Source organism: Somniosus microcephalus, chromosome 8 (genome assembly GCF_052327205.1).
Source record: "Somniosus microcephalus isolate GS21.2 chromosome 8, FLI_Smic_1.0, whole genome shotgun sequence".
Taxonomy (NCBI): domain Eukaryota; kingdom Metazoa; phylum Chordata; class Chondrichthyes; order Squaliformes; family Somniosidae; genus Somniosus; species Somniosus microcephalus.
In genome coordinates this window covers 171,541,552-171,564,447 of record NC_140994.1, presented here as the reverse complement: position 1 = coordinate 171,564,447, position 22,896 = coordinate 171,541,552, and the positions used below count along the sequence as shown (strand labels likewise).

The 22,896-nt window shown below is 45.2% G+C and overlaps 1 protein-coding gene across 2 annotated transcripts in view; it reads left to right on the top strand.

Moving 5' to 3' along the window:
* LOC147113932 (sideroflexin-1) overlaps positions 1 to 22,896 on the top strand; it is an 87,220-nt gene that overhangs the window by 51,818 nt on the left and 12,506 nt on the right. For both annotated transcript variants that reach the window (XM_085995368.1, XM_085995369.1), the window contains exons 4-9: positions 3,876 to 3,974; positions 8,629 to 8,704; positions 9,950 to 10,035; positions 13,434 to 13,561; positions 16,195 to 16,244; positions 17,776 to 17,825. In XM_085995368.1, coding sequence (XP_085851494.1) covers positions 3,876 to 3,974; positions 8,629 to 8,704; positions 9,950 to 10,035; positions 13,434 to 13,561; positions 16,195 to 16,244; positions 17,776 to 17,825 — 489 coding nt within the window. The remainder of the gene's footprint in view (positions 1 to 3,875; positions 3,975 to 8,628; positions 8,705 to 9,949; positions 10,036 to 13,433; positions 13,562 to 16,194; positions 16,245 to 17,775; positions 17,826 to 22,896) is intronic.

The window sequence follows — 22,896 nt, the reverse complement described above, 5'->3', positions numbered from 1 at the left end:
GTTTTGACCAGGCCAAACAGGACGGAGAAGTTCTACAGTAGTGGCAACAGATCCTGAGGTGGCGGGGAAGATGGGGCAGTAACCTCGGGACAGTAGAGGAGCCCTGTGGCAGTGGGGATGGACAGGCAAGGAGCTGAAGGGAACTCAGCGGGTCAGGGGGCAATAGCAGGAGAACTCCGCCTTAGTAAGACAGGCAGGCTAGGGGTTGACCCAGCAGGCCTAGTGTGGGAGCCCCATGATAGTTAAGCCAAAAGATGGCAAATAATAATTAAGTAAAACATCAATAAATTTAAGGTAAAACTTACCTGAAAGGAACAGGAAGCGGAAAAGGTGATTATAGAATTGCAAACACTGCCTCCAGCACTATCTGTAGGAATGAATCTGGGAGATAGCTTGGAGGAGCAGCAGCGTTACCTAGTGTCAACATTTAAGAATAGGTTAGAGAGGTGGTTGAAGGAAAAGGGAATAAAGGGATATGGGAATTAGGCAGGCATATGGGATTGGGGACTACTGCTCACATGGAGGATAAACACCAGCATGGACTGGTTGGACCAAACAGCCTTTTACTGTGTTGTAATTTCTATGAAATTATATTTCTTTGTAGTGTTGGGAGGACTGAAAGGTAACTATAATGGTAAATATAAGTACTTTATATAACTTACAGTTTAAAACTAATTCACAGGTGTGACAAAGATAGCATGACATCCAGTTTCCATGGAAATAGCATGACACAAATAGCATGATACAGGTGTGACCTGGGCAGAAAACATGTGACCATACAGAAAATACGTGTTGCACAACAGGAAGTCATGCAGGTACAAGACTTTTTAAATATAAAATAGATTCCTGTAAAGGGTGGCATGGGTACCAAGGCCAGTGTAACCACTAGAAAATATTAATGTTGATGGCTCAGGTATCACACTATTCTTGTCTCAGCAAGAACATCTTGCACTTTTATAGTGCCTTAAATGTAATGAAATGTTCCAAGACATCCGAGCAGAAGTTCAGGAGGAAGGTTAGGGTGGGTGACTGAAGGCACAGTTGAAGAGGTAGGTTCTGAGGAGACTTTTGAAAATGGGAAGAGATGTGGCAACATTAGAGGGCTTTAGGGAAATTCCAGAACAGAGCAAGATAACTGAATTTTCTCTCACCAATGGTGGAAACAGACAGAAGACCAGGGTCAGAGAAGTAAATGAGTGAGCTGGGACATGAGGAGGTTGCAGAGGTAGAGTGGAACAGAGGCCATGGAGGAACAAGGATGAGAATTTTGAAGTCAACAAACTGGGGGAAGAGGAGCCCGTGGAAATTGGTGAAGACGGGTGAGAGGTGAACAAGACAGTACAGGATCAGATTTGGGCAGGAGAGTTCTGGATGAGTTGGAGTTTGTGAATAGTGTAACTTGGGAGACCAAGGAGGAGAACAGTAAATAGAACTGGGCGATAAGGCCAAGAATGAGAAGTTGTGTTATTGGGTTGCTTTTCCTTTTTTACTCTAGGTTTTTTTTTGGCTTCTGTGTTTCAGACAACACTCATTGGTGAACCCTAGCTGTCAACATTCTCAAGCGTGTTTTCACTTGCCTTGAGAGATAAAGCATCATAGTCTACACAGGATAATGAACAGAGACCCTTTTTAAATTACTTCAGGCACTGGTTTCTTTGGGGGGGAAATTGGGTTGCTTTGCACCTCCCGTTAGCGCCCTAAGAGGGTGCTAACGGGGCGCAAAGCAACTAGCGCCCGGGCACGGCGCCTCCCATGCCTCCCGTGAAATTCAGCGGGAGGTTAGCGGCAGCGCTAACCGGTAGCGCCCCGCGGTGCTGCGCCGCCGGCAATGATGTCATCGCCGTGCACAGCACCCTGGCCACGATCTTCGGGAGTGCACCCTGACTTACCACCGGACGCTATGTCCGACGCAGCCTACCTGTGGCCGGGGAGGCGCAATTTAAAGGCGAGGTGCAGGGCAGACATTTTTGCTGCTGGCCGCCTGCCAGCACCTGCCTGTGCTCCTGTCCCTGGCCTCCTGAACGCCCCCACCCCCCGGCAGAGTGCCGGCTACGCTCCAAGAGCCCGACACTTCTCTTGAGTCCCGGGCCCTTTTGCCGGCACTTTCGATCCCCGGGGTCCCAGCTGGGCCCCGGGTCGCGCTGCGCAAGGTTCCTTCCCTTTAAGAAGGGGAGGAAGGCCTGCAATACCACGACACGTAGTGCCACGATATTGACTCGCAGCGCCCCAAGAGGGATGCGGGGTACTTACAGTAGCGTCCCGCTTCCCTCTTGGGGTTCAATGACTCAATTTCTGGTGCGGGGCGAAGTTAGCACCCCAAATGGAGCGCTACTCAAATTTCAGCCCTTTGTCTTGAAAAGTAGCAGGATAATACTGCATTACACCTTGTTTTGGGCTTTAACTGATAAATAATTTATGAAACAGTAATAGAATAAGGAAATAGTAGCAATAACAGAACATGTTGATAATAGTAGTTCCTAAATTTTGCTAAGTCCTTGTATATTATAAAATAATAAATAGTTCCTAACTTTGATAAAACTGTGCAATAATGACTTTTTGTATATAATCTTTTTCCCACCAATTTCCCCCACTTGACTGCTTATCTAATTAAAAACAGAGAATGCTGGAAACACTCAGCAGGTCAGAAGCATCTGTGGATAGAGGAGGGTAGAGTTAACGTTTCAGGTCTATGCCCCATCGTTCAAACCCATGGGAAGAGAAGCCATTGCAGGAATTATACTATCTACATTGGGACAGGTAGGAATGGAATTAGGCCCATGGAGATGGATCATATAGGAGAGGCGATTGAGGATGAAGGAATAACCACCCATGTCAAAAACCACAGGGAGGACATAGGGAGAGAGATTGGTATACAGAATATTATTGATGACTTCAACCAGGAGGGTCTCAATGTTGTCGATAAGATAGAAACCAGACTGAAGTGAGTCAAATGGGGAAAACTGGTGTAGAGTTTGGTAGCGATGACATTTTCAAGAGCTTTAAAGAAGAGGCTGTTAGAGATGAGCCGGTAGTTGGAGGGATATGTGGTGGGCATTTTAAGAAGGAGCAGTTTTTAAGGAAAGTATTAGCTCCTCCATAGCAGCAATATAATACTACTAATATTTCTACAGCATTATACTAATAATGGGGGACACGGCTATATAGGAGGAAGAACATGATAAATACATTTTTGCTATGGCTTTAATGATATTTAGCGGTAGTAAAGCAATCAAAATTGTTATGGTCTGACATAGACTGGCTTCTTGAAACTTTGAACATTTTCAAAATAAGCTGACTCTACCACATTCCTACTAACCAAGGCACAGATGAGCTAAACCAGATTGTTGACTTTATGTAAGAACTGACTCTCACCCAGGCTATGTGGGGATGTATTATATACAGTGTGCTACCTTGGTCAGTGCTTCTTACCTTTCCTCTCTTGTTCTTTCTAAGCTAGAATTGCACTATACTACACTCCCATCCTACTTCCTCTATCTTTACTATGTTGAAATCATGACCCTGCTCTTACTCTAACTCATTCTTTCCTAGGGACCTTAAAAATTATATAACTTGTTCCCTCCAGTCTTTCCTCTTACAATCTTCACGCTTGAAACCATCTAATCACTAATTCCTGATTTACCTCATCTTCAACCCTGGTGATTCCCAGTGCCATGAACTATGGGTTTTCAATTAAAAAAATCTTCTACCAATAATTCCATTTATTGTAATGCTTATAAAGGACAAAATACAGGTGTAGAGACAATTGTAATCCAATGTAGATATTGAACAATTTCCCAATTAAAAATATTCCCAAGCAGTGCTATTTACAGTTACTGTATGCAATTACAAAATATTTCCTACTGATTTGATTTTAGAACTACTCCAGCAGTGGTTTTCTGGCAGTGGATTAATCAGTCCTTCAACGCTATTGTGAACTATACCAACAGAAGTGGAGATGCTCCAATAACTGTAGGGTAGGTAGTGGTTATATTTGGATTGATGTAAGGCATTGCCATAAATTTCAATTGTTAACTGTATTTTATATGCTGATAACCAATGATGGCTTTTGCTGTTCAAAATCAAAGTAAAAATAATGTAAGCAAAACTAGGCATTCACGTATTTATTTTGTATGCATTAACTTCTCATGTAGAAATATAGTATATTTATTTACCATTAGTATTGTAACAGAATAGTGTTTTAATCATAGTTTAACACATAGGCCTAGAAATTCGGTTGGTTGCGCCAGCGATTAGCGCCTAATGAGCCCGAGATTTGGGGCGTTACCCAATTTTCGGACGGGCACAGTGATCCCAGCGCTTCCTGCCATATTGAGTAGCCTTTTAGCGCCGGCGCTAACTCTTTGCGCCCGCTCGCGGGTGCAGCCAGATCATGACGTCATTTCATTGCGCAACGCCTTTTTGGCGCCCCGTACCAGAAATTCAGTGGCGCCCCCCTCCGTTCCGCCTGGCGCTATTACTGACAGTTGGATGGAATGTTACCAGGTCCTTCTCGGACTCGGGGGGCGCTCTTTAAAGGGGACAGCACTAGTATAAAAGTGGCAGCCATTTGGCCTGGCCATCCTGCTCGCTGCTGGAGAGAGTTGCAGACCTTCAGTTGCAGAGAGTTATTCTTATTGAGCCAGAGCAGCCTTGGGACCTTCAGCCCTGTCCAGAACAGTTGGATCCAGAGAGATTACTGCGTCTTACTCGTCTGACAGAATAATGGGAGCTGCTTTGGAGGGGAACGTCATCCTGGCTGAACAACTGGCAAGGGCACAGAGACGGAGGGAGAGAAGGCTGGGATTGGCCAGAAGGAGGAGGGCCAATGGACGTCGCCAAATCCGACCATACGCTGCCAGGGTTTTCAGGCAGCAGGTCTCATACCTTACCATGTCGGAGGAGCAGTGTCTGCGAAGGCTCAGATTCGGTAAGGACGTTGTGACTGAGCTGTGCCACCTGCTTGCTGAGGATCTGCAGCCGCGGCTACGGTGCAGGACCTCTCTGTCGGTGGCCGTCAAAGTCACTGTTGCCCTCAACTTTTACGCCAGCGGCTCGTTTCAGGCAGCAACTGGGGACATCTCAAATATCTCACAATTTGTGGTGCATTGCTGCATCCGGCAAGTGACAGCTGCCCTCTATAGAAGGAGGCGCGAATTAATCACCTTTCCTGTGACCTTGGAGAAGCAGGGGGAGCGCGCGCAGGGCTTCGCGGCTATTGCGGACTTCCCCATGGTGCAAGGGGCCATTGATTGCACACACGTGGCTTTGCGGGCGCCATTACAGAATCCTGAGGAGTTCCGCAACCGCAAGGGGTTCCACTCCCTTAATGTGCAGCTGGTCTGTGATCACCGGCAGATGATCATGGCGGTCGACGCACAATTCCCTGGCAGCAGCCATGACGCGTTCATCCTGCGGCAGACCTCAGTGGCTGACCTTTTTGAGGCCCCGGCTCACCCACGAGGCTGGCTTCTTGGCAACAAGGGCTATCCTCTCTGCCCATGGCTCATGACCCCGCTCCGTTTGCCCAGCACCCCGGCAGAAGAGCATTACAACAACAGCCATCAGGCGACCAGGAACATTGTGGAGCACACAATTGGTGTGCTGAAGCAACGTTTCCGTTGTCTAGACCATTCGGGGGGCGCCCTACAGTACTCGCCGGAGCATGTGGCGCGCATCGTCGTTGTCTGCTGCATGCTCCACAACCTGGCCATTCGACGCACCCAGCCAATGCCAGCCGACCTTCAAGGTCCAGCAGAGCAGGCGGACAAGGAGGAGGAGGAGCATGCGGACGAGGAGGAGGAAGAGGAAGATGGGAAGGCTCCAGAAACTGGAAGGGCCATTCGTCAGAGGCTCATAAGGACTCGGTTCTAGGCCCCTCAGACGGAATGGTGGCTGTGATTCGAACAGCGCCCTTCGGTTCGCAGTAAGCCTATGAAGGCCACCATGATTGTAAATAGTCTACAGCTCCATTGTTAACAAAAAAAAATCTTTATTTTCAAACAAGTGCTTCCTTCCAGCATGACAACGTAATGGTAACAGAAATCATAACTAACAAACTAACAGATAACTGTCTGGCAACCCGGCGAGACTAACCAAAACATAACAAACAAACACAGCAGGTGTGGACGGTCTTTAATTCGAAAAAAGACACGTCTTAGCACCTCCCTCTACTGTTGACCCCTTGATGGAGACCGACTCCTCTTACGAGGTCGGCCCCTTCCCTCCCTGCAGCTCCTCCGTAATTGGACCCCAGTGGCTGCGTCAAGGCTGGGGGATGCCTGCTGAGTGTCTGGAAGCGCTGAAGCCCCTGAGGGACGGCCTGGACGACCTCTGGGCTTGGAGGGCCCGCAAGCAGGCTGCTCCAACTGGCCATGTCTGGAAGCAGTCTGCCGTGCAGGTGGTGGCAGCTGCACTGCTGACGTTCCAGCGGTGGCATCAGGACTGCTCACATGCAGAGAGGGGACACCTGCACAGTGGTCGGCCGACACACTGGCACTCTGATGGGGCCACACCGGATCATCCGCCACAATCGACTGCTCCACAGAATCATGGCCTGCTGTGGTGCTGCAAGGGCCTGGGGTGATCCTGCCTGATGCAGCTAGGGTGGCAGCAGTGAGTGTTCGTGTGGCCTCAATTTGTGTGTGGACGAGGCCAGCAAGTGACTGCATGGCAGCAGTGAGGACTTGCGTGGCAGGATCCAGTGCTTCGGAGAAGCCATGGACAGTCCTTTCCACTGCTTCGGACAAGGCTGGAACAGTCCTTTCCACTGCTTCGGACAAGGCCGGAACAGTCCTTTCCACTGCTTCGGACAAGGCCGGAACAGTCCTTTCCACTGCCTCGGATAAGCCCTGGACAGACCTTTCCATTGCTGCCCCGAAGCCCTGGACAGACCTTTCCATTGCTGCCCCAAAGCCCTGGACAGTCCTTTCCATTGCTGCCCCAAAGTCCAGCACACTCTTTGCCAGTGTGTCGATCGACTCAGGCATCCTCCCCACTGCAGCCATAAGCTCAGTGTGCCTGAGCCGGGACTGGGCGCTCATTTCGGCAAGGCTACGCACCTCCTCTGCACTCTGTGCAGCAGTCGTGGTGGCCTGCCTCGCCCTCCGGGGAGACGACCCCGAGCATCCCTACCCCCTGCGCGTTGCTGCAGGCCGCTGGTTCCTGCAACTGGCTCCTCATCAGAGCCCCCCCCCGCCCCTCCCCTCCAGGGAACTACTATCCCCAGTCTCCAGATGCGGTGGCTCCCCTGAGGCTGCCACGGATGGTCCGGCTTCCTCCTGCTCGTCGCCTCCGGAGGCACTGGCACTGGCAGCTTGAGGGGCCGGCTCCCGAGCTGGTGATGCAGCATCTGAAAGCAGGGAGGTTGAAGAGTGGCTTTAGCAAAAGGACAGTTTGGTAGCGAGGGATGCAAGAGTGTGGCAATGCTATGACATGGGTCCACATTGAGAAAGCATGCTGGCGGGGGAAACAACTGGAAGGAGACAGCTGTAATAGTTGAGAACCTTACCATCCCTGTGGACAATGGGGTCGGCAGCTGTAGTGGTGACAGGACCACTCGGACGTCCTCCCACAATCTGGTGGACTCTCTCCTCAAGATCCGTCAGAGGCTCCAGTTGAGGACGACCTCCTCCGGTGCGAAGCTGTTCCTTGCGGTTTCTCGCCAGCTTGGCCTGCAGGGGAAAGGACGGGAAGTGATGTTACATGATGCCCTGAGTTATCATCTCATGCCCCCCATGGTGGAACAGCCCTTACCTGATGCCCTGAGTTATCATCTCATGCCCCCCATGGTGGAACAGCCCTTACATGATGCCCTGAGTCAAATGTGCATGTGTGTGAGCAGAAATGGCCATGGGTGCTTGCTGACAGATGGCCATTGGGGCATAGCGCACCCTGTAGCCATAAAGTCAGGTGCTAATGGAGGGATGCATAAGTTTACATAAACACCACTCACCCTCACGACCCGAGTGAGGTCGTTGAATTTCTTCCTGCACTGCACAGGGCTCCTGGTCGCCATGCTGCTGGAGTTGACCCTCTGAGAAACATCCCTCCAAGCTCGTCGGTAGTCCTTATGATTAGGCCTCCTGCCATTGCCGGGGTAGAGGACATCTCGCCGGCGCGCCACTGCGGCCACCAATTCCTCCAGAGACTCATTGGTGAAGCGCTCTGCTCTCTGCCTCACCCTCTCCATCTGCTCCAAGTTTTTTGCGCCAGAGAAGGGCCTGCGCCGATTTGCAGGCCTACAAGGCGCAGACTGTGGATGCTGGAGCTGCCTGACCCACCCCTTTAAGAGCTGGCCGGCGCCTGGAAGTCTCGTGGTCATCGGTAATTGAGAGCACCTACGCTGCGGCCGGACGCCCCGGTATTGGGTTGCGCCGGCATGTTAGCACCTTAGGAGCCCCGTGTAACGCCTGAACTCGCGCCTCAATCACCTTTGGGGCGCTGCAACCCAATATCGCACGAGGTGTCGATAAGTTGCGTCTGGCTATAAAATTTGCACTCCGCCAATTCTAACGCCCCAAGTGGGGCTATACCCAATTTCTAGGCCATAGTGTTTAGATTTTGTTCCAGAAGTCCCAAGAATATCATTAAAATTATGATTTCTTATTTTATTTCCTGTTTAAATTGCAGCCAGCTTGGTACAGCCTATGTCTCTGCTACAACAGGTGCAGTAGCAACAGCTCTTGGCCTTAATTCACTAACTAAGGTATCACTAACTTTTGATACATGCATGTCTTATCCATTATTGGATATTGGAACTATGGAAAAGGTGTATTGTCGATTTCATGAGGATGATACCAGGAATGAGCAGACATAATTATGGAAAAACTAGTGCTGTATTCAAGAGAAGGTGAAGGTGATATCTAACAGAAATATTCAAAAATTATAACATTTTAAAAGGATTTGAAGAGATAAATCGTAAAAGATCCACTGGTTCAAGATTCAGAAAACATACCAGCAGGCTATTCAGAGCTAATTTGACCCTGTGCTCGCCTGGTGGTATACATATAGATTTCAGCAGAGGACACTGGATAGTGATCAGGAACAGGAACCCTGAATAATTTTACTCCTTCCCAGCTTAGGGATACTGAAACCAATTGTTATACCCCAGTACAACAGCAAAATACTGCGGATGCTGGAGTTCTGACGAAGGGTCACAGACCTGAAATGTTAACTCTGGTTTTTCTCTCTCCACGGATGCTGCCTGACCTACTGAGTGTTTCTAGCATTTTCTGTTGTTATACCCTAGTGTTGTCTCCAGCTGAGACTAACTAGAGATTGAATCTAAGGCTTTACGATCTGTTTTCCGCGTGTCACAGCATATTTACCCACTGAGCACAGATATGAGCTTCAATGCAAGAATGTTTTTGTTCCAGTATGAATATTATTCAATTCCTTCAGGTGTTTGAATTTTTCTTTAAATCTGTCTTTCCTTAATTTAAGTGTTTTCTAATCTGGGTTTATTGCAATTAATGACGCATGACAAAGGCCTAAGGTGGGTTCACAATTTAATGTTATTTAATTTAATTGTATTAAGATAAATACAAGTATTTATCATACAAGTATACAAGAATACTATTCACACACCATACAATATTTAGTTTTACTGAACATCAAGATTAAATCGAAGAAAATGAAATTGGTCACTCTTGCATCAGTACTCTTTGTGAGAGTGTAAGAAAACATGTGGACAAATTCCATCCGCATTCCTCAGGACACTGGATTTGAATTCTTTAGTACTTAGTCTTCCCCATTTGATAAGAGACAATATAATGAGCACTATTAGTAACAACCTATTAGTAATATACGGATAAGGGAAAACATTCAGGAGATGAAGATTTAGTAATGTTTAGACATTTGTATAGATGTAATAATGAAGATTTGGACTGACACTGCCTCCGTTCGCTATTCTTGTAAAGGAAATAATTAATTATCCTTTTCTTCTATACAGCATGTGACACCTCTAATAGGACGCTTTGTTCCATTTGCTGCAGTAGCTGCTGCCAACTGTATAAATATCCCTTTAATGAGACAGAGGTAAGTTCTCCATTTACTGTCTCAATAGCAGTAAAGCACAGATTTCAAAAGGACATAATTCTAGGGCTGGCATAGCATAATGCACCATTTAGTAAGTTATCCAATCTTAGCTTTGCTGCACTGGGAGAGGTCAGGCATTTTTCCAAAATTAAGAGCCAGTCATTGTAGGCCATCCCTGCCCACCTCCTTATTATGGAGGAGAATTTAACAGAGTGCAGGGAGCAGTCCTATTAACTCACCCTTTCAGCAAGTGGCATGCCTGGAGAAATTTGAGTAAAAGCAAAAATTGGAGAAAATAACATTAAAAATAACACAAAGACACAAAGATTACTGTAAAGGAATCCGAATGCCACAAAAATCCAGTAAGACCAGCATATATGCTTTGTGAGAAATAACCTGCCCATCATCATTAGAATGGACCTGCTTACTGGGAGTGAGGTTCTATAGAGGACCTCTTGACTGGGGATATGTTTAAAATAACACTTGCCCTTTTTAAGTCTCCCATTGTTGGCCATAAACAGGGAGCACCAAAACTTTAAATCCTCTTTAATATTTCCTTTAAAAAAAAAGACCTGTGGTTTTTATTCACCACTTATCACAGAAGGAGGCCATTCAGCCCGTCGAACCCGTGCCGGCTCTCTGCAAGAGCTCTTCAGCTGGTCATATTCCCCGCCCTTTCCCCGTAACCCTGCAATTTTTTTTCCTTCAGGTACTTATCCAATTCCCTTTTGAAAGCCACGATTGAATGTGCCTCGACCACCCTTTCAGGCAGTGCATTCCAGATCCTAACCACTCGCTGCGTAAAAAAGTTTTTCCTCATGTCACCTTTGGCTCTTCTGCCAATCACCTTAAATCTGTGTCCACTGGTTCTCGACCCTTCCACCAATAGGAACAGTTTCTCTCGATCTATTCTTTCTAGACCCCTCATGATTTTGAACACCTCTATCAAATCTCCTCTCAACCTTCTCTGCTCTAAAGAGAACAACCCCAGCTTCTCCAGTCTATCCACGTAACTGAAGTCCCTTATCCCTGGAACCATTCTTGTAAATCTTTTCTGCACCCTCTCTAAGGCCTTCACATCCTTCCTAAAGTGTGGTGGCCAGAATTGGACACAGTACTCCAGTTGAGGTCAGACCAGTGTTTTACAAAGGCTCATCATAACTTCCTTGCTTTTGTACTCAATGTCTCTGTTTATGAAGCCCAGGATCCCGTATGCTTTTTTTAACCGCTTTCTCAACCTGCCCTGCCACCTTCAACAATTTGTGCACATATACCCCCATGTCTCTATTCATGCAACCCCTTTAGAATTGTACCCTTTGGTTTATATTGCCTCTCCTACCAAAATGTATCACTTTGCACTTTTCTGTGCTAAATTTCATCTGCCACGTATCCACGCATTCCACCAGCCTGTCTATGTCCTCTTGCAGTCTATCACTATCCTCCCCTCTGTTCACTATACTTCCAAGTTTTGTGTCACCTGCAAATTTTGAAATTGTGCCCTGTACACTCAAGTCCAAGTCATTAATATATATCAAGAAAAACAATGGTCCTAGCACCGACCCCTGGGGAACACCACTGTGTACCTTCCTCCAGTCCAAAAAACAACCGTTCACCACTACGCTCTGTTTCCTGTCACTTAGCCAATTTTGTATCCATGCTGCCACTTTCCCTTTTATTTCATGGGCTTCAACTTTGCTGGCAAGCCTATTATGTGGCATTTTATCAAACGCCTTTTGGAAGTCCATGTACACCACATCAACCGCATTGGCCTCATCTACCCTCTCTGTTACCTCATCAAAACACTCAATCAAGTTAGTTAAACATGATTTGCTGTTAACAAATCCGTGCTGGTTTTCCTTAATTAATCCACACTTGTCCAAGTGACTCTTAATTTTGTCCCGGATTATCATTTCTAAAAGCTTCCCCACTACCGAAGTTAAACTGACTGGCCTGTAGTTGCTGGGTTTATCTTCACACCCTTTTTTGAACAAGGGTGTAACATTTGCAATTCTCCAATCCTCTGGCACCACCCCCATATCTAAGGAGGATTGGAAGATTATGGCCAATACCTCCGCAATTTCCACCTTTACTTCCCTCAGCATCCGATGATGTATCCAGTCCTGGTGACTTATCTACTTTAAGTACAGCCAGCCTTTCTAGTACCTCCTCTTTATCAATTTTTATCCCATCCAGTATCTTAACTACCCCCTCTTTCACTGACTTTGGCAGCATCTTCCTTCGTAAAAACAGATGCAATGTACTCGTTTAGTACCTGAACCATGCCCTCTTCTTCCATGTGTAGGTCTCCATTTTGAATCCAATCAGCCCCACCCCTCCTCTTACTACTCATTTACTATTTATATGACTATAGAAGACTTTTGGATTCCCTTTAATGTTAGCTGCCAATCTATTTTCACACTCTCTCTTTGCCCCTCTTATTTCCTTTTTCACTTCTCCTCTGAACTTCCTATATTCAACCTGGTTCTCACTTGTATTCTCAACCTGATTATCTGTCATATGCCCCCTTTTTATGCTTCATCTTATTCTCTATTTCGTCATTCGGGGAGCTGACTTTGGTTGCCCTACCTTTCCCCCTCGTGGAAATGTACCTGGACTATACCCGAACCATCTTCTCTTTAAAGGCAGCCCATTGTTCGATTACAGCTTTGCCTGCCAATCGTTGATTCCAATTTACCCAGGCCAGATCCATTCTCAACCCACTGAAATTTGCCTTCCTCCAATTAAGTATTTTTACTCTAGATTGCTCCCTGTCCTTTTCCATAGCTAATCTAAACCTTATGATATTGTGATCACTATTCCCTAAATGTTCCCCGACTGACACTTGCTAAATTTGACCCACCTCATTCCCCAGAACCAGATCCAGCAATGCCTCCTTCCTCAGGAATCCAAAAGTCTTCTATAGGAGTATAATAGAGTTCTATTTACTTCACAACCCAAACAATATGTTTCTCAGAACAGCATGACTTAAACTGCTGAAAACCTTTTTCGTCAGCTGAGTTAACATTGTTCCACAAACCAAAAGCTGCCTAGACCATATGGTTTACTGAATATGGTGCCAACATCTGTATGTCTGAAAAGGGGACAGGACTACAGTGATTAGTAGTACATTTTTGGAAAATAATATTTTTTGAAAAGTTACAGAAGTTTAAATTGCTGTTCAGGAGATAGGTATTGGTTTAAAGGAACACAGAAAATGTAATCATCTAAACTTTCTCATTGTTTATGAACATGTGAGGCAAAAATATGAATTGTAAACTGGCTTTTCTTCCTGCCCAGCAAAAAAAAGCCTTTCAGCATCGAGACAAGTGCCATTTTAAAGTTTGGAATACTAAGTTTAAACATTGTGGGAATCTTCACAGTCTGCTTTCATTCCACAGAGAATTGAAACATGGAATACCAGTAACAGATGAGAATGGCAACCGACTAGGAGAATCAACAAAAGCTGCTCAACAGGCCATTGTACAAGTAGTCATCTCTAGGATTCTCATGGCTGCTCCTGGCATGGGTCAGTAGTACTAAAAGTAAACCGTTTCAACAATCTGATTTCATGAGTCACTCTGGTTAAGCAAGTTGCTGCCTTTTTTTTGTTCATGTTATTTATATGATGTGTTGTTGCCAGCTGGACACCAAATGCGGTTTTGTTGTTCATATGTCTGATGTGTATTTTTCTTATAGTGTTACTGTTTGTCATTGGAAACACATACTTATTCAAAATTTACTGTAGATAATCATCATGATGATTTCATATTGATACATTTGCATGCTAGTTATAGTTTACAAACTAATTGCATAATTCCATTCCAATTCGATTGAAGCAGATTTTTACCACAGTTATTTTTCTGTCTCTCTTGTGTTTTTATATGAATATAAAATTCATATACAATGTAGGTTGCTGCTAGATTTAGCATTCATGGGAAGATTTAGTATTTCCTAGTAGCTCTAATGATGGAATGATGAGCTACAATTCAGGAGGCCCAGCTTTGCCTGTTATTCAAACTCGATTAGCTTCTGTGGATGGATCCTGCCACTTCTTCACCTGGTTTTGGATAGAAAACTACTGGTAGAAAGATATATGATCTTGAATGAGATAGTAAAAACCTAGCAGTGGTGTCTATCCTTGACTATAAAAACACACTGACTGCCAAACAACATGGACCAGCATTGGCAAGGACCATTGAGATATTCACAACTCAGCCGTTTAAAACAAAGTACAGGAAACTTTGGTTTATCCGGAGGTTGTATGTCCGGAATACTCGATCTAACGGCAAAAATCAGGAGCCGTTTTCTATAAGTTTTTTTAGTTCTCGTTCTTTTTTTTTTCCCAGTCAGGCACTGCAAGGTCTGTAGCTATAGCAACAGCTTCAGCTAGAGACGCTTGCAGCTGCAGCTGACTTTTTAGAAGCTGTTGCTAAGCAACAGTGTTGTCAGATACGGAGATGAAAACCTCCGTATGCTTCAACATTAACTTTGTATGTCCGGCAGTTTTGATAGATCGGCAACACGCCGGTCCCGTCGGTGCCGGATATCACAAAAGTTTGCTGTATGGGAATTAGGAACCCAGAGAAAAATGGAGGAAGTTGATCCATTATATATGGAAAGGTAGATCTGTGGTTTTGAGAAATGGGGATGTTGATGACTGCGTGTTCAGTGCCATTCACAACTCCTCAGATAATGAAGCAGTCCATTACCGCATGCAACAAGACCTGGACGACGTTCAGGCTTGGGCTTATAAGTGGCAGGTAACATTCGTACCACACAAGTGCCAGGCAATGACTATCTCCAACAGCGAGAGTCTAACCACCGCCCCTTGACATTCAACGGCATTACCATTGCCGAATCCCCCACCATCAACATCCTGGGAGTTACCATTGACCAGAAACTTAGCTGGACCAGCCACATAAATACTGTGGCAACGAGAGCAGGTCAGAGGCTGGGTATTCTGCGGCGCGTGTCTCACCTCCTGACTCCCCAAAGCCTTTCCACCATCTACAAGGCACAAGTCAGGAGTGTGATGGAATACTCTCCACTTGCCTGGATGAGTGCAGCTCCAACACCTCTCAAGAAGCTCGACACCATCCAGGACAAAGCAGCCTGCTTGATTGGCACCCCACCCACCACCTTAAACATTCACTTCACAGCATACCGTGGCTGCAGTGTGTACCATCTACAAAATGCACTTCAGCAGCTCGCCAAGGCTTCTTCGGCAGCACCTCCCAAACCCGCGACCTCTTCCACCTAGAAGGACAAGGGCAGCAGGTGCATGGGAACACCACCACCTCCAAGTTCCCCTCCAAGTCACACACCATCCTGACTTGGAAGTATATCGCCGTTCCTTCATCGTCACTGGGTCTAAATCCTGGAACTCCCTCCCTAACATCACTGGGAGTACCTGCCAGGTGTTTCTTTGCTGAGCTTTAACCCTATCCTGACAAGTTTATTTTCTGAATTACAGCCCATTTACCACAGAATCTGCACTAAGATCAAAGAGACCAGTTAGACAGCTTAGTAAGTAAGTGAATAGATATAAATTAGACTCAGTTAAAAATAACAGGACAATTACTTATTCATCTTGATTAAGTAACTTATTTCACCAGTTCAGGATTACAAGAACTGTTGGGGGAAATGGGTGCGAAGAGCAAAGAAACAAATGGCATAAGTGCACACTGTCTCTAGATTACAATTGCTCATTGTGAAATGTTAGCATATTTCCCCCCAACAATCTTGAAGTACAGTATCAATAAAATCCCCATTCTGGCAGTCTTGTGAGATCTTGTGATCCCTGCACGTCCTGTGAGTTTCATGCTGGCAATGCCTCCAACTGACGAGTGAAAACTGGAAAACCATAAATGTTATCTTGACCATATTATTACAGGTTTCATCAACTTTTTACCCAATTGTTACAGAATTCTAAAAAGTTAAATTACTTCGGGTTTTTTTATGGAATTCAAAACCATCTGTTGTAAATGCCAATCCTATATCTACTTTTTCTGATCACAACCATTGCATTGGACTAAAATCTAAAACATTAGAAACTTGCTCACCTCCTGTTGTTACCAAAGACACCTAATGGTTCATTCTTTGTTATATATTTTAATTGTGCTCAAATTGTTAACTTATTAAATGGGCTTTATTTTTTAGCTATCCCTCCATTTATAATGAATACCTTGGAAAGGAAAGCCTTTTTAAAGGTAAGTTTTTCATATTTATCTTTTGAATTTTCTATCTTTCTGTTTGAGGAGCCATTCATGGGTGCTAATGTTCAGCAATATTCATTTTGCTCCCTGTGTTAAAGAAACATTAATCAAGCTACTCACTCAATACACTACTGACCTTTTATTCTAAAAATGCATAAAATAAGTTATAATAAACTAGAGGAAAAGCAAGTATTTGAATGCCTTTTCACCATGGCTTTACTTCATAATGTATGTTCTGCACACTATGGGCAAGTTAGGTAAAGCAATTGGGGGGGTGGGGGGGAAATAAATAATTGGAGCACAAAGTACTTTGAGACTCTTGGGCCTGAAGCATATGAATACCTGTTACTAAACTGTCTAAGGCAAAAGGAGCATTAAAAAATGTTTGTGCGCACAATGTGATGGTGATGAGTGTTCGAGCACTGATATTCACTGTCATGGACTGAATGAGTCTTGCTCTGCTAAGTCCCTGAAATACTTTGTGCCACCTTTTTGGAAAGGCAAATCAGAAGGCAAAAATAATGCCTTTGTGGTACACATTGCCTATTGATTAGGATCAGTGCTCTCTGTAATGCCATCAGTGAACTCCGTTCCCTAGCCAGCAACTCCATCCCTCTCCCTGACAGCTGTCTGAGGCTGAACCAGACTGTTCGCAACCTTGATGTCATATTTGACCCCAAGATGAGCTTCCGACTACATATCCGTGCCATCACTAAAACCACCTATTTCTACCTCTAACGTCACCTGAACCGCCCCTGCCTCTGCTCATCTGCTGCTGAAACCTTCATCCATGTCTTTGTTATCTCTAGACTTGACTATTCCAACGCACTCCTGGTCAACCTCCCACCTTTCAACCTCCCAACTTCCACCCTCTGTAAACTTGAGGTTTTCCAAAACTCTGCTGCACGTATCTTAACTTGCACCAAGTCCCATTCACCCATCACCCCTGTGCTCTCTGACCTACATTGGCTCCCGGTTAAGTAACGCTTAAAATTAAATTTACAATTTTCATCCTTGCTTTCAAATCCCTCCATGGCCTCGTCCCTCCCTATCTCTGTAACCTCCTCCAGCCCTACAACCCTCAGATAACTGCGCTCCTCCAATTCTGGCCTCTTTAGTATCCCCGATTTTAATCACTCCACCATTGGCAGCCATGCCTTCAACTGCCAAAGGCCTAAATTTTGGAATTCCCTCCCTAAACCTCTCCACCTCTCTGCCTCTCTTTCCTCCTTTAAGATGCTGCTTAAAACCTGCCTCTTTAACGAAGTCCAACCGCAGGCCTGGGAGGGCCAGACTGATGGTGGGGGAGTTTGGAGGGCCAAGAGGAAGCACTCCTGCTCCTCCTGGCCCACAAGGATTGCTCCCCGAGGCTGAGGCCGCCTCGTTGCAGCTACCGGGAATCTCGAGCCCCGGGATCCCCGGCCGCCTGCAGTAAAGCAGGTTAAAGGAGAGGCTTCAGGCCTCATTATAATATTTAAATTGCCAACACGCCTCCTGGTTATTGATGTTTGCATTATTATTATAGCGATTCCCATGGATGAGTGCACCTATTCAAGTGGGCTTGGTGGGAGTCTGGTGAGTAGAAGTGTTTTGAAATCTCCTTACTCTCATATCATTAGCTACAGTAGTTGTAAATTGGAGGTAGTCCTATTCTAACCTTTCCAGTTATTAGAAGTTCTTTGCAGAGCATTTCAATTTTTTAATAGATTTATCACTAATCTAAAGGTAAAAACTCTGAACATAAAGTTCTGCATTAAAATCAGGAATAGCATCAAAAATAAAATATAACAAGTTTGTGCTATAGAATGATACAGCACAGAAAGGAGGCCATTCAGCTTTGGTAGATCTATCCAATTAGTCCCACTCCCTGGCTCTTTCCCCATAGCCCTACAATTTTTTTTTCCTTCAAGTATTTATCCAATTTCCTTCTGAAAGTTACTATTGACTCTGCTTCCACCACCCTTTCAGGCAGTGCACTCCAGGGCCGCGATTTTGCCGACTGAGGCGGCCGGGATCGGTGTCGCAGTTCCAGCTAGTTGCTTACTGCAGCCCGCACTCTCCAAGCGACTTTTCGTTGATTAGGCTTGTTAAGCCCGCCCTGCGAGGTTCCTGGCCAATTAATAGGAAGCAGGTCTGATGATGTCATTTGATGACACGTCATAAGCCAGTTTCCTTAAGGGGGCCATGTCCAAATTGATCTTAACAGTTCTGCTATCAGTATTCTACAGCATTGAGGTGCTGCAAACACTGACGAGCACTGGACAAAGGTGCACGTCTGCACCCAGGTTCTCCCATGACCCCTCCATATTCTTATGGAGGGAGTCAGAGCACGCAGGGAAGTTCTTTCCCTTCCCATAGGTGGAAGAGACCTCCCCAAAAGATCCAACGCAGCCTGGTTGCACATTGTAGAGGAGGTCACAAGCAGGGATGTCGTCAGGAGGACCAGGCTGCAGTGGTGCAAACCTTTCAATGATCTGAGCAGATCACGAAACATTACACACAAGGGTAGGCACCTGGGTGGTTTAGCCAATGTTCATGTGAAGTTTCTGTTAATGTGTTGTCAAACATTGAAATCTATATTTTCAACACTTTACCTTATTGGACAGATCTGTGCTCACCTTTGGAAGTGTCTTAGTGAGTTCCAGTGAATGTTGAGACATAACTTCCTCCCCCCTCCCAATTGTGATGAGTGTGAAAGGAATGCCTTGGTTATTGTAGAGATGCTTTATGGTGCTGGTGTAGGGTGGTGTCAACCTGGCGCATCATGTGGCAGCCAGGGTGTACAGCGTCAAGTGAAGTAAATCTGGCCATGGTGGTGCCACCGCTGGCATCCCGGGCAGCAATGTTGTCGGGTGCTGATGTCCTGTGCAGAATCAGGTGATTGCAGAGAAGGTTGGTATTGTTGTTGGTGTACCTGGTGATGTTGAAGCTGGGGCTGATCGTGAAAGGATTCAGAGGGCCAAGGTGAGATTTTTTCAAGGGCTCCGATATTGCTGGAATAGATGGCAGCTGAAGTTGAGATGACAGAAGTGATCTGTCAGTAGTGAGAGAGCTTGCTCCAAGGAGGTGACAGTGGATAGAGAGTTTACTACAAACACTTCCAAACTGCATACAGCTCAAAAGTGTCTTCCAAGTCCTGAAGGCTCAAGCTTCTGACATTGGAAAGTGACAAGCTGTGGAATGGTAGCTTTCATACCACTTTTGCAGCTGTCACCTATTCACAGCAATGGGGAGACACAGAGAACCCGACCTACTTACCTGACGTGATCACCGAACGACGTGAACCCCGTTAAAAAGTGGGGAAATAGAAATAAGTTGGCAAAATAGTAGTTAACAAGCATTTAACTATGTTAAATGCCTCCTCCGACGCTTGGTGCTGGGTCTTTTCTGAAATCACAGTGCCGACACTTTGGAAACTTAAATGGAGGCAGGTTCGGAGCGGGTTCTCAACCTGCTGTCAATCATTCCGATTTTGACAGCGGACCCGCCTCCGAACCCGCATGAGCGCCAGCAAAATTGCAGCCCAGATCACAACAACCCGCTGCATAAAAATGTTTCCTCGTGTCTTCTCTGGTTCTTTTGCCTATCACCTTAAATGTGTGTTTTCTGGTTACCAACACATCTGCCACTGGAAACAGTTTCTCCTTATTTACTGTTCATGATTTTGAACACCTCTATCAAATCTCCTCTTAACTGTCTCTGCTCTAAGGAGAACAATCCCAGCTTCTCCAATCTCTCCACATAACTGAGGTCCCTCATCCCTGGCACCATTCTAGTAAATCTCTTCTGTACCCTCTTGAAGGCCTTGACATCCTTCCAGAATTGAACACAATACTCCAGCTGAGGCCTAACCAGTGATTTATAAAGGTTTAGCATAACTTCCTTGCATTTGTACTCTGCCTCTATTAATAAAGCCAAGGATCCCATATGCTTTTTTAACAGCCTTCTCAACTTGTCCTGCCACCTTCAAAGACTTGTGCACATATACCCCCAGGTCTCTGTGTTCTTGCACCCCCATTAAAATGGTACCATTTTGTTTGTATTGCCTCCTCATTCTTCCTACCAAAATGTATCACTTCATCTGTTATCTATGAAAAGAGGAGCACAAGCATTCTGTGGGAGGAATATTTTTTTAAATTTGTCCCATATCTGAGTACTTCACTCTGCAGATTTATATTATAACGGTTTCCCATATGATTTTTAAGGTGCTTCATTAAAGAGCCTTATGAAAACTGGAGAGTTCTGAATATTGATGTTATAAACTCCTACACATTAAAAATTTTCACAGAACTACCAGATGGTTTCACCTCAATAAAGACCTGCTAAAGAAATACACAACCTTATACAGCCCTCTAAATGACTGAGAGTACATATACCATGTGATGTGGCTTTATACCACACAGACCAGGAAGATCGTAGTTTCGAAGCTTGCTTAGCCATTTTCAGCTGGACTGGGAGTGGAGACAGCATAAGTGCACTCAGCATTGCCTGGCAAGGGGAAAACATGGACAGGTTTCCCTCTCCTAGTTCTGAGCCAGTAACTCTTGATGGAAGTGACTGTTAGGTGAAGACAGGTTCAAGCCTAGATGTTCTCACTGTTGAGACTCATACCAGAGAGTTGCCGCTGCCCATGGAATATATGCTTAACGTGTCATGTTTTTCAGCTGAGGAAGGGGAGAAAATGGGGCGGGGAGAAGCGTCCGTATTGGCTATTTGTTTAATTGATGAACAACCTACAAAGCTGTTTCAGTGGTACATAATCAAAAGGGGTTTTCCTTTTTAAAATTTTTTTTTTATCTTTGGCTGGCAGTGACAAAGTTGTTTGAAGAAATCAATTGGTTAGAAAAGGAGTCTCTTTTTGGAAAAAATAGGCAGGTTTTACAAATTTTATGACATTTACAATGAGTAATTCCTCTCATTATTGCACAACTGTACCAATGTGTGAGGGAGTCTTCAAGACTCCACTTTGTACCTGTAAAGAACTCCCTCAGCAAGTATTATTATTATTATATTCATAAGTATGTGGATGCAAGAGAAAAATACCTTATTGCTTGATGAAATTGGTGTAGAGAAAAAGTTTTTTGTTTGTCAATTAACATCCCTCTGCACAAATACAAAATAAATCTTTGCTTTGGAAAAGAAAAGTTGCATTTTGGGATTGGAATACATTATTTAAATAAAAAGTTTAGTCATCAATATTGTTTAAATGCTGAATCTAGTTTGAAAAATATTCACTGTTTTGCTTTTATAACTTTAAGTCTACAATTAGTTAATTTCCCACGATGTCGTGATGTTGCTCACAGACAAATAAATAAAAATTGTTCGTCTGTCTTTTTGTGTAACTTTCTCTGCTATCTCACTCTCTATTTCCTTCTCTACCTTTCTTTGTTTTCACTCTTTCTTTGTGTGTGTCTTTTTTCTCTCTCTCACATTTTCTTCCTAATCCTTCCCATGTAGCCAGCTCACATGCATTCATTGTCTCTCTCCTTCTCTCCCTTTTCCTCTCCTTCTCCCTCGTCCCTCACACAGTTGCCATAAGTAATACCCTTACCCTTCAAAGTACTTTGGGAGTCCTATACAAATATATTTATTGTACATTTTAGGTCACTGTCATTTTCTTTCCTTTCTTGGTTTGTGGATGGGAAAGAAGTTTCAAACAGCCCAATTCATAAAATGAATACAAAGTAATTTTGAAGAAGTTTCTGCATGGGGTGAATCATAGGGGTAGATTTTCCCGAAGCTGTCGGGAAGAAGGCAGGACTTCCCCTTTCGGGTTTTTGACCCGCCCACATCGACGTCCGGTCAATCCGCGCGATTTTCCCTTGATTGACCTTGTTGAGCCCACCCAGCGGGCTCAGCAGGCCAATTAAGGGCCACCTGGCAACAGGTGATGTCACAGACTGCAATTTCATCTGTCAAGAGTTCTTGACAGATGAAATATCAGCATTTGACAGCTGTTTGAAGTTGTGAAACACTGACACTCTGAGTTCTACCATGAGTCATTCTGCACAGACTCAGTTAGAACTCTTACTGGCACTCAAAGCTGAAGGCTGTCACTTTTCACAGATCGCAGCCGTTCAGCTTTCAGTTCCGGCTGAGTGATGCGCTCTCGACGGCTACAGGAAGAAAGGCTGTGAAGGTAAGTACAGGTAAGTAAAAGTTCTTTACACACTTTAGACACACCAAACACACTTACCTTTACACTCATGCACCCATCACTCACCTGAGCACCAACATCGTGACCCCTCCAAATCCTTCAACCCGACGGCCCGCCTGCTCTAACCTGGCATGGTTTGGAGCTGTCTGGAAACCCACACGAAACCCCTCAAAATAGGGATTAGGCTAAAAACTGCCTGTTAACTACCTGTTAACAGGTAGTTAATTGGCACTAATTCCTTCCCGCCTGCTTTCGGCTGGTCTCAGTGCGGGGCGGGTACCTGCCGCCCCTGAAACTTACGTGTGGCAGGGTTTTGGGCGAGATGGTGTCGGGACCCCCAAATTCGGGATTTCCCCCTCCTCCCCCACACGCCTGAAACCCCGCCTGACGGCTCCACGAAAATCTAGCCCTAAGTATTTTTCTAATGATAGATGCTTGCCTTTCTACAGACTATGGGCTAGATTTTCGTGGAGCCGTCAGGCGGGGTTT